The sequence below is a fragment of the Pelodiscus sinensis genome, chromosome 5 (genome assembly GCF_052426305.1).
Source record: "Pelodiscus sinensis isolate ZL-2025 chromosome 5, ASM5242630v1, whole genome shotgun sequence".
Classification (NCBI taxonomy): Eukaryota; Metazoa; Chordata; order Testudines; family Trionychidae; genus Pelodiscus; species Pelodiscus sinensis.
In genome coordinates, this window is record NC_143056.1 from 63,973,869 (window position 1) to 63,990,800 (window position 16,932).

At 44.4% G+C, this 16,932-nt stretch overlaps 1 protein-coding gene across 7 annotated transcripts in view; it reads right to left on the minus strand.

Annotated features, from left to right (window-relative positions):
• The window catches only part of LTK (leukocyte receptor tyrosine kinase), a 154,757-nt gene that overhangs the window by 28,904 nt on the left and 108,921 nt on the right, over positions 1-16,932 (minus strand). For 5 of the 7 annotated variants that reach the window (XM_075927149.2, XM_075927150.2, XM_075927148.2 and 2 more), the window contains 9 exons: positions 11,636-11,737; positions 8,554-8,731; positions 7,961-8,111; positions 5,544-5,675; positions 4,884-5,043; positions 2,778-2,960; positions 2,289-2,387; positions 1,622-1,774; positions 508-615 (listed from right to left, as the gene is read on the minus strand). In XM_075927149.2, the coding sequence (XP_075783264.2) occupies positions 508-615; positions 1,622-1,774; positions 2,289-2,387; positions 2,778-2,960; positions 4,884-5,043; positions 5,544-5,675; positions 7,961-8,111; positions 8,554-8,731; positions 11,636-11,737 (1,266 nt within the window). The remainder of the gene's footprint in view (positions 1-507; positions 616-1,621; positions 1,775-2,288; positions 2,388-2,777; positions 2,961-4,883; positions 5,044-5,543; positions 5,676-7,960; positions 8,112-8,553; positions 8,732-11,635; positions 11,738-16,932) is intronic. The other 2 variants (XM_089778486.1, XM_075927151.2) reach the window with 1 other exon arrangement.

Below are 16,932 nucleotides of genomic sequence, written 5' to 3' on the forward strand. Positions count from 1 at the left end.
TCCTTTCTTCCAGTGGGGCCAACCAAGGGTGTGTCTAGACTACATGCCTCCTTCGACGGAGGCATGTAGATTAGCCAGATCGGAAGAGGGAAATGAAGCCGCGATTAAAATAATCGCGGCTTCATTTAAATTTAAATGGCTGCCCCGATCTGCCGATCAGCTGTTTGTCGGCAGATCGGGGGAGTCTGGACGCGATGCCCCGACAAAGAAGCCTTTCTTCATCGACACAGGTAAGCCTGGTTTCACGAGGCTTACCTGTGTCGATGAAGAAAGGCTTCTTTGTCGGGGCATCGCGTCCAGACTCCCCCGATCTGCCGACAAACAGCTGATCGGCAGATCGGGGCAGCCATTTAAATTTAAATGAAGCCGCGATTATTTTAATCGCGGCTTCATTTCCCTCTTCCGATCTGGCTAATCTACATGCCTCCGTCGAAGGAGGCATGTAGTCTAGACACACCCCAAGAGGCTGGTAAAAGCTGTCCAATACAAACCAAAGGCATTGCTTACCAATGAACAGGCTGCCACAAGCCAAGGCCATTCCAAGCACTCCAATCACTGTGACCACGGTGAGGAGGGGGAGAGGAAGGTGTCCCTCTGGAATGAGACTGCGAGGAACTGGAAAAAACAAAGACACAGACATATTAACCAGCAGACAACCACAGCTCCATTCTAGAACCATGGTTTCCCCTTTTGAAAACATAACATTTCAATGGTGGCGAAGGACTTTTATGTGCATGTTACAGCCAATTCCACTGGGGCTCTGGGAGTTATAAATACTCATAAATCACTGTTTAACCGATTAAATTATGTTATGGGGGCAAGAGGGACCTCTGTGCATCACTCTTTAATTGAAAAAGAGGGATGACCCCATGAGCTTTCTCTGTGTAAAAGTTTTACACCAAGTAAGATGGATTTATTTGGGGAGTTTGATCCCTTTTGAGGGTTGTATTCCTTGGTGCTGCAAATGGCCATATTGCTGAGTTCTTCTTAGCCTCTCTGGGCCAGACTTTTAAAGATATTTAGGCACCTGAAGATGCAGATAGGTACCTGGTGAGGTTTTCAAAAGTGCTCAGCAACTAAGCAGGTTGGACACCTAACTCTCATGGATATGAATGGAATTTAGTCTCCTAACTTGCTTTGGTGTTTTTGAAAATCTCACTAAGTGTCTATCTGTGTCTGTAGGCACCCAAGTACCTTTGAAAACTCTGTCCCTCTCTCTCCATTTGCCTGCTTGTAAAATGGAGATAATACCCAACGCCCAGAGATGCTGGGAAGATTAACTTGTTTAATGTTTGAAAGATCTCTGATGACAGGCCATAGAGAGGAGAGATATCATTATTTATGAGTCACATATCTTTAGCAAGAGAAAGATAGAAGGGGAGATGCAAAGAAGACAGAAGAAATTCAGTGAGTATACAGCAATATTCCCTCTAGTCTTTTCCATCCATGTGCTGAATACATTTTTATGTGCACTGAGGCACGTACAAATGTTTACCCGCAGTAGAAACAAAACCCAGTTGTGGGCATTCTGCTAATCAGCTCAGCAGTATGTGAATCTCTTTCGAGTGGCTGCACAAACACACAGCTTACAGGGAACACTGGTACACAGCTCCCCCATTACCTATGCAGGTGACATTGTCGATGGCCAGCACGGCTCCCATCTCACAAATACAGATCGGCAGATTGGTGTCAAGGTCCCTCTTGCAGTTTCCCGAGTGGCAGTGGCTGCAGTTCAGGTAGACCTGAATCTCTGCCTCACCATGACTCTCCATGGCTGAATGAGAAGACACCAGATGGAACAGAAGAAGGGTTTAACTGATTTTCTCCCATGTTTGTACAGGTCAAAGCAAATGCAAGAGGCTGTAATGCCACATCCCAACATAACACTGCACCCACATCCCCCATCTGAGGCGGTCCAGGAGAAGTGAATGAGTACTAGCACTGAAATTCACCTCCCAAGAGCATGACCCCTTTGGATTAACCACAAGGTGCTCTGGTGAAGAGGAATGTGGAAGGCCAGGACTAAATTCATATGACTGAACCTGATAATTCGTGCTACCTCTCAGCCTAGGAGAGCGATAAAGGGAAAAAATCCTCAGCTATGTAAACTGTCATTGAAGGCAATGGAACTGTGACAATTTTCATTACTTAAGGATGTGCATCAGAGAGTATATGCCTGAATACAGGTTATAGAGAAGAGTGGAAGGAAGGAGGAGAGGAGAGACAGAAGATAAAGGGGGGGGGGGGTGTAGAGATGATAGTGGGAGAATAAAGAAAGTGTGTTTTACCTGCCAGGGGATGCAGGAAGATCTCCCCTACTGGATTCACAAAAGAAACACCATCCTGCCCATCAGCTGTGATATCATCAACATCTGCTACATGCCCACCTGGAAAAAAGGAAGACCATATCATGTGCATGTGCTGAATGACATCAAAGGCCCCCCCACCCTTTTGCCTCGATCTCGTGAAGTATGGAGTTCCACTGGGCTTTCTGGTGAGATTATGTGTGTATCTCTTGCCTTCAAAGAACACAATGAAATCATTTATCCCAGACCCATCAGGATTGGAAGAGCCCTTCAAACCAAAGGTATCTGTCTTGGTACAAGTTGGTGCAAATAGGCTAGTTTTTAAGAGAATGAATCATCGTTATATGGACTATTTCCTGTAAACAGGTTAAGGGCAGGCTAAAGGATGGTTAAATATCCTTGCAGATGCAGGGCAATGTTCCCAGTCTCTGTAAGCTCCATTCCCCCAAATGATAGGACAAACAGACCTACCTCGATAGCCTCCACCTCCACCGCCAGATGTACAAGCTCCTCCTCCTCCACCAAAACCACCTGAGGTAGCCCACTGGAGTTTAGCTAGTGACTGGGGACAGGCCTGGCCCCCTTGTCCACCTTCCTGAAGGGACCTCCCAGCCTGAGGAAACAGGGTAGTGTCTGTCCAGCCACCACCTCCACCTGAAGAAAAAAAAGAGAGAGAAAAAAATCAGGTGAGAAGGGCATGGGCAGAGGCTCATGGGGGAATGTGTGTGAAGGGAAAGAAAATATTCTTATGAATTGTCTGAGATGTACCTTCATTCAAGTTAACCCCGTCACCTAGGGATTGTCCATCAGTGCAACTTGTACAATGAAAACCCAGTTCAGGGTCTATATTATCTGTTGCTAATCTAACTGTGAAAAGCACTTGCTAACTACACACGGTGGTAGTGTCCATTCCCTGTTCTGGTGCCCCAGCATCAGCTTAGGGCATCATCAGTATTGACATGGATGGTTGTCGTGCTGTGATCAGAGAAGTCTCACTCATCTTAGCTGAAGAAAGAGCTAGGTTTGATGGTCTCTGGGAGGGAATGGGAATCAACAGCTCAAGTCTCTCCTGTATGAGCTGCTATCAGAGAGTGGCGAACTGTACCATTAATACCAGGCTGACTGGTGCCTGATCTTCAAGGAACCGGACGTTAACAGTTCTTGGGCTTCTGAGCCCTAGAGTGCTTAGTGGTGGGGTCCTCTGATTATTTTTATCTGAAGGCAAACCTGGGGGAGCTTTCCAGGAAGGAGTCATGGAAGAGTTTCCCTTGGATGATTCACTTGATTCTCACACCAAGTCTAAGTGCTGCCTCCATCAGGATGTAATGAAGGCAGTCCTTCCTCTGGTTTTCTGTCCTAGTCTTCAAGGTACAACAGATGGAGCATCTGTTTTTAATGGACCTCGCCTGAACACTTGAGATAGTACAAATTACTGTGGCTGACAGACATGGACTTCCAACACCCCAAGTAAGTTGGAAATCCAGGGACATTGGCACAGATTCCCAGGTAGTGAGCTGTGCCTGAAGGCCTACTCAATTGAAAAAAAAATTGAATTAAAAATTAAAACAAACTAAAAAAATGGAAAAACAAAAGGAAAAATCAAACATCAAATGACAAAAAGGAGTATCACTAGCTGAATGGCCAAGCAGCAAATAGTTTATTCACAAGGAACAAAGACTTGTTTCGAGACTGAGCGTGATAAATGCATCATATCATCCTGCTCATAAACTTATCTACAAAGGCATACGAACCATCCACATCTGATACTAGCCAATTTCTCCAATGGCCAGAGATTGGACACTAGAGAGCAGTGTTTCTTAAACTATGTTCCGCGGAACAGTGGTGTTCCGTGAACTACTCTCAGGTGTGCCGCAACCTCTTCTTTGTTTTTGTTACTTCTTTGGTGGTGTATTTTTTGTCTGACAACTATTTTTTTTTTTTGAAGAACATTTTCATAGGTGTTCCGCATAAAAAAATTATTATTGTTTGGTGTTCCATGGTCTCAAAAAGTTTAAGAAACACTGCTAGAGAGGGTGCTGAGTTACTACAGAGAATTAATTCCCAGATGTCTGGCTGCTGGGTGTGGACAACATGTTCTGCTTTAGAGTAAATGATGGATTCTCTGTAACTTGTCAAGATTAGAGAACTTCAGTAACTTAGCCAGAATTTATGGGCTGATTGATGGAATGGGTGGGTGAGGTTCTGTGGCCTGTGATGTGCAGGGGTTCAGACTAGATGATTATGATGATCACATCTGGCCTTAAAGTCAATGAGTAAGACACTCTGACCACAACCATAATTATAAGAAGGACCTGAGGGAAAGGTGGTTCTGCTTTTTATGCCTTTGTTGGGAGCACAAGGAGCTAGGAAAACTGTCTGGCAGCAGTACACAGGACATGCACATCTCTACTGTGTAATGGACATATGCAAGCACTTGAAGAGTCATTCACATCTCAGGGAGTTACTCCCACAGAAAAGTTTACATACACCAAAAAGATTTGTGTTGTTTCACATCTGTGGGCCAATTCTGTGTGTTCAGCCATCAAATCCAGACTTTGTTTTGCCATCAGGCCTCACCTGCTGCCCCAGTTCTGCCATTGACTCCAGGCACTGCTGTGTTGTTCTCAAACTGTTCTAAGGGTGCATCATCCAGGGGGCTGTCCTGATCCCTCAGGTATGCCTTTCCCCCGCCACCTGCTGCAATGAGCAACGGTTCAAGAGTCCCATCTTGCTGCTGCTGTAGGACAAACACATTTCATTACACAGGACAGTCAAAAGGCACAGCTGGCTCAAACCCATCAGATACCAGAGAACCCACCTCATTCATAGCATCAAAAAGCATAAGAGCAGCTCGTACACTAGTGGCCACAGCCCAGAGCAATACTCCATTATGACACCATTATTCAGGGCAGTCTACCTGGTGGAAGCAAAATCTTCAAAGCAGGTCCAATTAAACACCAGTTGTTGAGGCTGGACCAGTACCAGCGGTAAGCAGCAAACCACAGTTTGCTTCCCAGTCCTGGTACCTTAGTGCCTGGGCTGGCAATGCTGAAGAGACAGTAGCTAATAGATGACTGAAAGGAGGACTGAGGATATGAGGAATCTGCATTTTTCTAAAACATTCTCTCCCTTTCTACAACTTCCTGAAACAGCTGATAGCATCATAGCTCATGATCACTAGTGAACACTAGCTCTCTGATGGCACCGTTCAGGAAATTGGCAAGATGGAAGACTTACCCTAAAGATGTAGGTGGCTCCTCCGCCCCCACCCCCTCCTCCAGCCCAGTCCTTCAGATCCTTTTTGAGTTTGTAATCTTCTTCAATGAGAGATGACTCCCCCAGACATATCTTCTGGGTCTCAGCATTCCCCTGAAAGGCAATAACAGAGGCAGATAGAGATCAGCACAGTCTAGTCTTCATGCAGAGATCTGTATGTGTAGTATGTGTTCTCCTTGTGGAGGGACCACTAGCTTAGTAAGTGACCTGTCCCTTGGCTCCTCACAAGTGTCTCCTGAGCCGGGAACATGTCACATGTACAAGTAACATAAGAAAGGCTTGCAGCAGAACCAGAGAAAGGCAGAGAATCCAAATTATCTTCCTTATTAATAACAAATGCTAATACCTTGCACCTCTAGAGCTCCTTATATTCCAGGATCTTAAAATGCTTTCTAACTACTAATTCTCAGAATACTCCTACACAATAGATCTGTGTTATTGGTTCTCACTGTTCTGATGAGGAAATGCAAGAACAGAGAAATGAGGTGATTTGCACAAGGTTGAACAAAGAGTCAGTGGCAAGGCTGAGAATAGAACCCAGGCATCCGAGTTCCCGTTCCCTACGCAAAAGCACTCGATTACACAAGGAAAATACTGAAAATTTGTTTTTCAGCTTGGATTTGGGGAGAGGGGGGAAAAGGAAACTGAGCTTCATGCACATCTTTGGCATTTGTTCTTCCCTGGGTTTCTTTGTGTTTGTAGAGGCCATGCTACAAGCTTTGGATCCAGCCATAGGACTTCTGGGACTGCTTCTGATTATATATGCACAATGGGGTCTCACCAGGGGCCTTGAATCACTGCCATTAATACAGGTAATGATCTCAAATCCTGGCCCGCCTCAGAAAATTCCTTCTGTGGAGAAATGCTGTGTGATCAGGAACATGCAGCTCAGATCTAATAGCTGGCTGTGGCTGTCTTTTAAAGCAAGTGAAAGGAGCAGCTTTTTATTTTGAACACCAGAGCAGAGTTGCCCTAGGTTTTAAGTCTGTGGTAAGAACATAGGAATGGCTGTACTGGGTCAGACCAAGGTCCATCTAGCCCAGTATCCTGTCTGCCGACAGTGGCCAGCAACAGGTGCCCCAAAGAGGGTGGACCGAAGACAATGATCAAGTGATTTGTCTTCTGCCATCCTTCTCCAGCCTCTGACAAACAGAGGCCAGGGACACCATTTCTATCCCTTGGCTAACAGCCTTTTATGGACCTAACCTCCATGAAATTATCTAGCTTCTCTTTAAATTCTGTTATAGTCCTAGCCTTCACAGCCTCCTCTGGCAAGGAGTTCCATAGGTTGACTACACGCTGTGTGAAGAAGGACTTTCTTTTATTAGTTTTAAACCTGCTACCCATTAACTTCATTTGGTGTCCTCTAGTTCTTCTATTATGGGAATTAATAAATAACTTTTCTTTATTCGCCCTTTCCACACCACTCATGATTTTATATACCTCTATCATATCCCCCCTCAGTCTCCTCTTTTCTAAACTGAAAAGTCCCAGTCGTTTTAACCTCTCTTCATATGGGACCCGTTCCAAACCTCTCATCATTTTAGTTGCCCTTTTCTGAACCCTTTCCAAGGCCAAAATATCTTTTTTGAGATGAGGAGACCACATCTGTACACAGTATTCAAGATGTGGACGTACCATAGTTTTATACAGGGGCAGTAAGATATTCTGTCTTATTTTCTGTCCCTTTCTTAATAATTCCTAGAATCCTATTTGCCTTTTTGACCGCCGCTGCACACTGTGTGGAAGTTTTCAGAGAACTATCCACGATAACTCCAAGATCTCTTTCCTGATTTGTCATAGCCAAATTAGCCCCCATATACTGTATGTATGGTTTTAGAGAAGGCTTTTCATTTCAGATTTCCTTTTATTTGTTTTCAGAAGATTCTTTTAGTTCAGCTCTTTCATTCCTCCCAATCTCATCTCTGGATTTTAATCTGGGATCCCTGCCCCTCATCACCAGTATAGTCAAACTCTAAACCGACTCACTGACGGTACATCTACACAGTAGTGTAATTTTGGAATAACTGACGTTATTTCAAACTACAAAATGCGCGTCTACACAGCAAGCCATTATTTTGAAATAATGTTGAGCTGGAGGACTTCTTACTCTGACTCCTGTAACCCTCATTTCATGAGGTCTAAGGGCAGTTGAAGGAAGAGTGTTCTTCCTTTGACTTCCTGCTGTGTAGACAGTGCCAAAAGCCAAATTAAGCTATTTTGACTTCAGCTGCACAATTGACGTAGGTGAACTTGCGTAGCTTAATTCAACTTTGGCCCTGCTGTGTAGATGTACCCTGAGAAATTTTGCATCTTATCTCTAATGTGATTGTGCCCAGTGATGTGTGTGTGTGTATGCATGTGTGTGTGTCCCTCACCCCTGGGCAGGCATCCTCCCCCTGCTGCCCCACCAAGATGTAGAGGAGCTCATCTTTCTCCAGCTGGAAAGTGGCTGAGATGAAGACCCCATGTGCCCTCTTTTTGTGGTTCTTGGCTCCTTTCCCGCCGGCTGCTCCATATGCAGATATCCTGAAAAATAAGTAGTTAGAGAGAGAGAGAAAAGCCCTACACCGACAGCCCCAAAACAACTTGAGCTGTGAGCTTCTCATGCCAATGCTCCTGCCTCTCACAGCCCAAAGTGACTCCATTCCTGAGCTCCCTACAGCCAGTTCTGTATCACCATCACAGCCCCAAAGTGAGCTCCCCAAAGACAGCACCTTTACAGTCCCACTACCCTGAGGCAACTCCAGTCCTGAGTTTCTTGCTCTTAGTGCTACATCACTTCAGTTGATAACGCCACACTTAAATTCTTCCCGAACACTAATTCTCCCCCATGACTTTTGATGGCTCTGAGTTCCCATTTACTCAGCCACTCCCAACAGATAGTGCTGCACTAACGGGCATACAAGTGCAAGGGTAAGTAATGAGTGACTGCCTCTCCCTCCAGTCCCCAGCATACACTGATACTCACAAGTATCGGTTTGTGGCTGGCACTCTCCACGCTTGCACCCCGCGGAGTGGTCCCTCTTTCTCTACAGTCACAGAGATGTTGGTGTTGTAATACGCGCTGTCACACTGTGCTTGAGTTGGTCCTTGGGAACCGCTGGCACCACAGGTTGTGAACCACCACAAAACAACAGGTGCATTCCCTGTGACAAAAACAGTGGGAGTTGACTTTAAAGATGTCAGACTCCTTTTTACTTTGCAGTCAGATATAGTCAGTAGCCACAGCAGGTCTTGGGGAAGGGGAATGTGTGTGTCGGGGAGGGGGGGATGACAGGGGACAGGGGAGAGGGGAGAAGGGAGAGCTCAGCACCCCTGGAAGAGGTGGGGCCTCTGGAGCCAACCAGCCCTCAGCACCAACCGTACCATACCACCAGGATCCACGCCCTCAGCATCTTGTGAAACACATGCTGTGGCAGTGAATCAAAGGGCCTCATAGCAATTTCCCCCTTTGCTCCCCCCTGTTGGCAGGCCTGACGAACCACACAACACCTCTGCAATCACTGGGCAAATGGCATCAAAATGCAGCAACTGATCCTGTTGATACATGTTTCCGTAAATTCCTTTGTGACTAACCTAGGAGATTAACGAAAAAACAGATTTAATGTTGCAGTAGTGTTAAGTTAGAAGCAAAATAATTGTAAGCCAGCCAAGTCTAAAGCAATATCTCCTTGTGCAGGGTTTTTAAACCTTCAGACACCTTCATAGTCATACATATATTCATCAAAGTTTTCATTAACATCATTATAACTACACCCAAAAACTGCAAAAAGAACATTAAGATTACAAAGTCAAGGACTCTGAAATTAGGAAAGTCCTGAAATAAGGTTGCCTTCCTCTTTATAATACTATTGTGAGTACTTAAAAACTGTTATCACGTCCCCTCATAATCATCTCTTCTTCAGACTCTGTAAACCCAGTTTTTAAAATCTGTTCTTGAAGGCTATGTTTTCTAGATTGTTTTTAGTCAGTTTTGTTGCTATTTACTGGACTTTTCCAATTTGTCCACATCTTTCTCAAAGTACAGGACCCAGAACTGGACAAAGTACTCCAGTTGAGGCCTTATCAGTGCTGGGTAGAGTGGAAAAATGACTTCTTGTGTCTTCCTTATAACATTCCTGCTAGTACATCCTGGAATGATGTTTGCTTTTGGTGGTAACTGATTGTGTGCTCATTTTCTAGGTGCCTGATTTGCTATACCTAGCTATACCTAAAATCAGATCCAAGTCATCTCAGATTTGGCACCTAAAATTAGTGGATACTTTTGACCCTAATCTCCTTATGCCTCAGATTCCCTTTTATAAAATTGAGGTAATAGCTCCTCATTTCACTGGGATGTGGTAAAACAAATTGTATTTATGTTTATGATACTCTCAGAGACTATAGTTAATAAAAAAACCCTCGATGTATATTATTAAACTATGTTAATAAAAATGTGATGTATATATGTATGACAAAGTGAATGTGTTTGGTGGTTTTAAAACCCCGAAAAAGGCAAATATTGCTGAAACATTGCCTGGCATATAATTGTGTTGCTTCTACACAAATATTACTAATATTACCTAATGGGGTGTGATATGACTTTTGTTTGTTCATGTACCTCCTAGTTTAGCAACCAAGATATTCACAGAAACATGTATCCCCAGAAATCATGGGGTAGTTTACGCCTGTCAGAAATATTTTTTCAGGCTTTTGCAAACTGAGGCAAACAGCAGTGTATTGGTTTGTACTTGATTCTTGCTTTCCAGGTTTTCACTGCAACATTAAAGACTAAACACAAAATTTGTATTTAAGCTGAAAACCTAGATTCTGAAGCCTGATTTTGTGGTAAGGGTTAGGCAACACAATTACTAAATTATGAAATATAGGCCAATTAGTGACTGCTAATCCCAAAAGGAGCAGGAATTACAGAATATTGGGAAGCTAATAATAACCTTATTCCAAGTAAAAGTCCTGCTCCCACTGAAGTTATTTTGGATTTCAGCTGGAACAGGACTGGGCTCAAAAATCCTCTAATAATTTTTTAAAAGGAGTGTGATGGCATGTTTGCATCTCTTAATGAATACTTTGCAAGAGCCCTTAATATGCTCTAGGCACCACAGGAATTCAGGTATATACTATTTTCATAAGAAAGGCACGTGGTTTGCATATTTTAATATTCTACTGACTCCTTTGGGCATACTACAACAGGATACTCATCTCCTGAGAGGTGCTGAGCACATTCAACACCCAGGCTACGTCTACACTGGCCCCTTCTTCGGAATAACCATGCTAATTTAGAACTTTGGAATAGGGAAATGCGCGGGGGATTTAAACATCCCCCGCGGGATTTAAATAAACATGGCCGCCGCTTTTTTTCCGGCTGGGGAAAATCCGGAAAAGAGCGTCCAGACTGGCCCGATCCTCCAGAATAAAGCCCTATTCCGGAGGATCTCTTATTCCTACTTGAAAAAAAGCGGCGGCCATGTTTATTTAAATCCCGCTGGGGATATTTAAATCCCCCGCACATTTCCCTATTCCAAAGTTTCTAAATTAGCATGCCTCTTCCGAAGAAGGGGCCAGTGTAGACATAGCCCCATTGAAGTTACTGACACTGGTTGTGTTCAGTACCTCACAGGATACAATTAGGACTTATTCACGTTCTTTGTGTTTAATCACATGATTATTTAGCCACTATTTGGCTATGCACAAACTAGAGATGATGAGTTCACTAGTTAAATACAATAAGAGCTGATCCAGACTTTATGTTGCTTCTGTGCTTCCATACTCTGGTGGGTGTCAGAAATATACCTTGAAAAAGCTCAGCAAGGGCCATTGTGGAATTTCTGTTCCAGTTTTCCAGATTCAGGAGTCTGGATAAAGTAGTAAGGACAAGCTGTTGCAAGGACTGATTATCCAGAACTGGGATCTGTCTACCTGAGCTCAAGTATGGGACCATCGGCCTGAGATTCTAATTCTCATCCCACAAATCAATTATTGGAATGTCTATATGCAAGGCAGGAACTTGGCCCTGGACTCAAGAAGCAGGGCTTCCATATGGAGCTATCTACCTGAAAGGGAGGGCTCTTCCAATGGGTTCAACGAAGTCTCATCCATGATATTGATTTCCCGTGGGTACTGGTGCTTCCCAGCAGAATGGTTTTGTCTTCTTCCTGTCACAGTGGATGGATGACAAAGAGATGGGGGCAAAAAAAAAAAAAAAAGAGAGAGTGTTTGAACCAAACTGCAGATACATCAGGCACACACATTTTATTACAATAAAAACGTCCATTTTGAAAGGCAGCAATGAAGAGACTGTGGTGTCCCCAAGCCCCCTGACCAGGGAGCGGGAGGGGGAGGGCAATTGCCTCAGGGCCCAGTGATTCAAGGAGGCCTGGGGCTCGCAGCTGTCATTGCTGCTATTGCAGCAGCAGTAGTAGCTGGAGCCCCGAGCCTTTTAATTCACTGCTGGAGTTGTTTCTGAGGCTGTGGATGGTATTGTGTTCTGCACGACTGAGGTTATGAAGCAAGTGATGCTGTTTTTCCACAATTTCTGTGCACGTCGGCGGAAGCCTTCTATGTCTAGGTCCAGACTGTCATTTCGACCCTCAGGAGGAGTCCAGGTGGAGCTCTTCTTCTTGTGCCGTTGGTGGGAAGGTATCTGTGTGTCAGTGCGCTGTTCAGTGTTATGTTGAAAGTATTCTTTGACTTGGAGACGGCGAAAGTAGACTTTTGGATTATGGCAGAACTGTATCATGTTTGTGGGGGCAAAAAGAGAGTCCCCGAGATAGGACAGACTCTTCTGCCGGGCTGAGTGTGTAGTTGGACAGATTGACGATATTGATGGGTGAGGTAGGGGTACCACTGTTGTGGCCCCATGTGGCACCTGATTAGCATTCTGTACAGCAAACAGGAAGACATCAAAAAAGAGCTCTCCAATCTGGAGACTTTCATAAAAAACCAACGTTCCACACAAACTTCACCACCGCTGGACTTTACTGAAATAAGACAGGAGATCTACATTACACACTTCACTTCTCTACAGATGAAAAAGGACTAAGCTGTCTAAAATCCTACCTGCCACGAGGCCACAACACAAGAACGTGCACAGGCAGAAACAATTCCGACATTATAATCAAAGAGGCTGATAAAGGAGGTGCTGTTGTTGTCATGAGCAGGTCTGACTACCAAAAGGAGGCTGCTAGACAACTCTCCAATACCAAATTCTACAGGCTACTTTCCTCAGATCCCACTGAGGAATACACTAAAACTGTACCATCTGCTAAGAACACTCCCTACACAAGCACAGGAACAAATCAACACATCCTTAGAGCCTCAACTGGGGTTATTCTATCTATTACCCAAGATCCACAGACCTGGAAATCCTGGATGCTCCATCATCTTAGGCATTGGCACTCTCACTGAAGGACGGTCCGGATATGTGGACTCTCAACTCAGACCCTACACCACCAGCACTCCCAGCTATCTCCGTGACACCACTGATTTCCTGAGAAAACTACAATGCATCGGTGATCTTCCAGAAAACACCATCCTAGCCACCATGGATGTAGAGGCTCTCTACACAAACATCCCATACCTAGATGGAATACAAGCTGTCAGGAACAGTATCCCTGATGATGCCACAGCACAACTGGTGGCTGAGCTCTGTGATTTTATCCTCACACACAACTATTTCAGATACAGTGACAATATATACCTCCAATCCAGTGGCACCGCTATGGGCACCCACATGGCCCCACAATATGCCAACATTTTTATGGCTGACCTAGAACAATGCTTCCTCAGCTCTTGTCCACTAATGCCCCTTCTCTACCTACGCTACACTGATGACATCTTCATCATCTGGACTCATGAGAAGGAGACTCTGGAAGAATTCCACCACGATTTCAACAGCTTCCATCCCACCATCAACCTCAGCCTGGACCAGTCTACACAAGAGATCCACTTCTTGGACACCCCAGTGCAAGTAAGTGACAGTCACATAAACACCACTCTATACTGAAAACCTACCAACCGCTACGCCTACCTTCATGCCTCCAGCTTCCATCCCGGACACACCACACGATCCACTTTCTACAGCCAAGCACTAAGGTACAACCGCATTTGGTCCAACCCCTCAGACAGAGACCAACACCTACAAGATCTTCACCAAGTATTCTTGAAACTACAATACCCGCACGAGGAAGTGAGGAAACAGATTAACGGAGCCAGACATGTACCCAGAAGCCTCCTACTACAAGACAAGCCCAAGAAAGAAACCAACAGAACACCACTGGCCAACACCTACAGTCCTCAGCTAAAACCTCTCCAATGCATCATCAATGATCTACAACCCATCCTGGATAATGATCCCTCACTTTCACAGGCCTTGGGAGGCAGGCCAGTCCTCGCCCACAGACAATCCGCCAACCTGAAGCAAATTCTCACCAGCAACTATACACTGCACCACAGTAACTAACTCAGGAACCAATCCATGCAACAAACCTCGGTGTCAACTCTGCCCTCATATCTACACCAGCGACACCATCACAGGCCCTAACCAGATCAGCCACACCATTACTGGTTCATTCACCTGCACATCTACCAATGTAATATACGCCATCATGTGCCAGCAATGCCTCTCTGCTATATACATTGGCCAAACTGGACAGTCCCTACGTAAAAGACTAAATGGACACAAATCAGATATTAGGAATGGCAACATACAAAAACCTGTAGGATCTCAATCTACCTGGAAACACAGTAGCAGATTTAAAGGTAGCCATCCTTCAGCAAAAAAACTTGAAGACCAAAGAGAAATTGCTGAGCTACAGTTCATCTGCAAATTTGACACCATCACCTTAGGATTAAACAAAGACTGTGAATGGCTAGCCAACTACAGAAGCACCTTCTCCTCTCTTGGTGTTCACACCTGCAGATAAGCTGCTGTAAGTGGGCCTCACCCTCCCTGACTGAATTAACCTAATTATTTCTAGCCTTATTCTGGCCTGCATATTTATACCTGACTCTGGAAATGTCCACTACATGCATCTGACGAAGTGTGTCTTTGCCCACGAAAGCTTATGCTCCAATACATGTTAGTCTATAAGATGCCACAGGACTCTTTCTCGTTTTTGCACGGACAAAGGGGTTTACCCCCATTTAACCAGCTGCAGGAAAAGGGCCTTGGTTTGAATTTACATGTATAAAACCAGGGTATTAAACATAAACTTGAGTATGATTAACAAAAAATATTCAGGGGCTGCTTGGCCCAGGAGAACTGACAATGGACTCTTACATATGATAATGGGCATGCTGCTTTTTATCAGCTCAGTAATCATGGCACATTAACAATAGGCTAGTGACAGTGATGCAAAAATATTCATGAAATTTCACAATACAGGTTTTGCTTATTAATTTTGCGAGGTTTCCAAAGTTCTCAACATTTTGTTTTCTGAGAAATACCGATTCCCAATTTTTGTGTGGGTGCAGATCAGCTTGTAAAATGCCCTTCTAATTTGCATTTTCTTTCTTTTATAATTTCGCAAGCTCCAAATTTTATACAGTGGCAAAGTAGCCACGTTTTGACAGGCTGTGCTTATGGCGAGAAAACAGGGAAGGATGACTCAATACAGAAATAATCACAAGCACCATTGATCTGCTGCTGCATACACCGCCCATGCATGTTTTACAGGTGCAGCAGGACAGGATTCATTAACCCCTTCTTTCCAGTTTGAGGTCTGTACATCTCATCATACCATCTCACAACTTTTCAGTAGTAAGCATGAACTGAGCTTGTTCAGTTCCAGCTGGACAGCTATCCCCTCACACAGCCCCCAGTATAATTAGCATTAATTAACACCCTCCTTATCCATCTCCACTGAGGCCAATTACAAAACTGAGCCATGGAAACTGAATTAACTTGTCCCCTGGGCTGTGTCTAGACTCAGGGGTTTTTTCGAAAAAAGTAGCCTTTTTTTGAAAAAACTTCACCTGCGTCTAGACTGCAGCCACGTTCTTTCGAAATTAAATCGAAGGAACGCGGCTTTTCTTTCGACGGCGGTAAACCTAATTTCACGAGGAAGAACACCTTTTTTCCGAAAGTGCTCTTTCAAAAAAAGGCGTTCTTGAATGCAAACAGGGGTTTTTCGAAAGAGAGCATCCAGACTGCCTGGATGCTCTCTTTCGAAAAAGCGGCTTGCTTTTTCAAAAGTTCCGCTTGCAGTCTAGATGCTCTTTTTCGAAAGAGGCTTTTTCGAAAGTATCTTTCGAAAAAGCCTCTTTCGAAAGAGGCTTGCAGTCTAGACATAGCCTTAGGGGTGTTCTCTGCAGCTCCGACTTGAAGCTCACTAATAGGTGACAGTGAAAGAGAATATTGTACTGACACTTTCGATAATGCATCCCTTCTGTTGGATAGAGAGAGGACTTCATCAGACAGAGCTGTCAAACCAATAGCGGCAAGGAAAGCTGAAATTAAAGTAAAAGAAACTATTGCACTTAAAGACCAAAATAAACTCAAATAAAAGGACTGGAAGCTCAGCCACAAAAAGGCTCTTTGTTTCTGAGGGCCTGAGTTAAATTAATTATGAATCCAGAAGGCTAAGATCATTTTCCAGCACACCGTCTGGCACCCAGATATGCACAATAAAGTCAATCACTTTAGCTGGAATGTAAATTAGTCCTCATGACACAGCCTCAGTCCATGTCCAATGGTGCATCCTAACAGTGTCCTAGGTCAGTTCTTCATTTCAAACAAGCCCTCTTTCCTCCTTTTCCAAACAGTCAGACATCCTCACACATTGGAAGGAAACCTGTGTCTCCTCAATGCTCACCATCCCAAGAATGGCATCCAATAGCCTCAGTGAGCATCAAGCCAATAATGATGGTAGCCATTTTATAGGCTGCAGAGAAATGAGTGCATAGGAGGGCATGTTCTATATACAGGATGGTGCAAGATCCAAGGGCTTGGGTTTCAGTCTATTCCATCTTCTGCCTGGTTCCCTTCTGTGAGGGGTGTGTGTGGAATATGGAAATGGTTGTAAGTGTATGGAAGGGGGTAGGCCTCTGATCATGAGTTGCTACATGACACTTTGGAGAAGATATATGTTGGACAGATCTGCAAAGCAATGAGCCCTCTGAGCTCCATCATTCAGCTCCATGTTCAGATGAGGCTTCTGGATCAGAAATCTTCATTTCATCTCTTTTGACTTGTTTTTCTTCCCTGCCTCTCCCACCTGTCGTTGGCACAAATTCTCTACCGTGTTCTACTCCCTTGTCATTACCAGAGCTGCATGCAAGACTCTTGCAGGGAATCCCATAGTGCGTGGGAGTCTTCTGGAAGCATAGGGATGAAGTGATCATCTTCTAC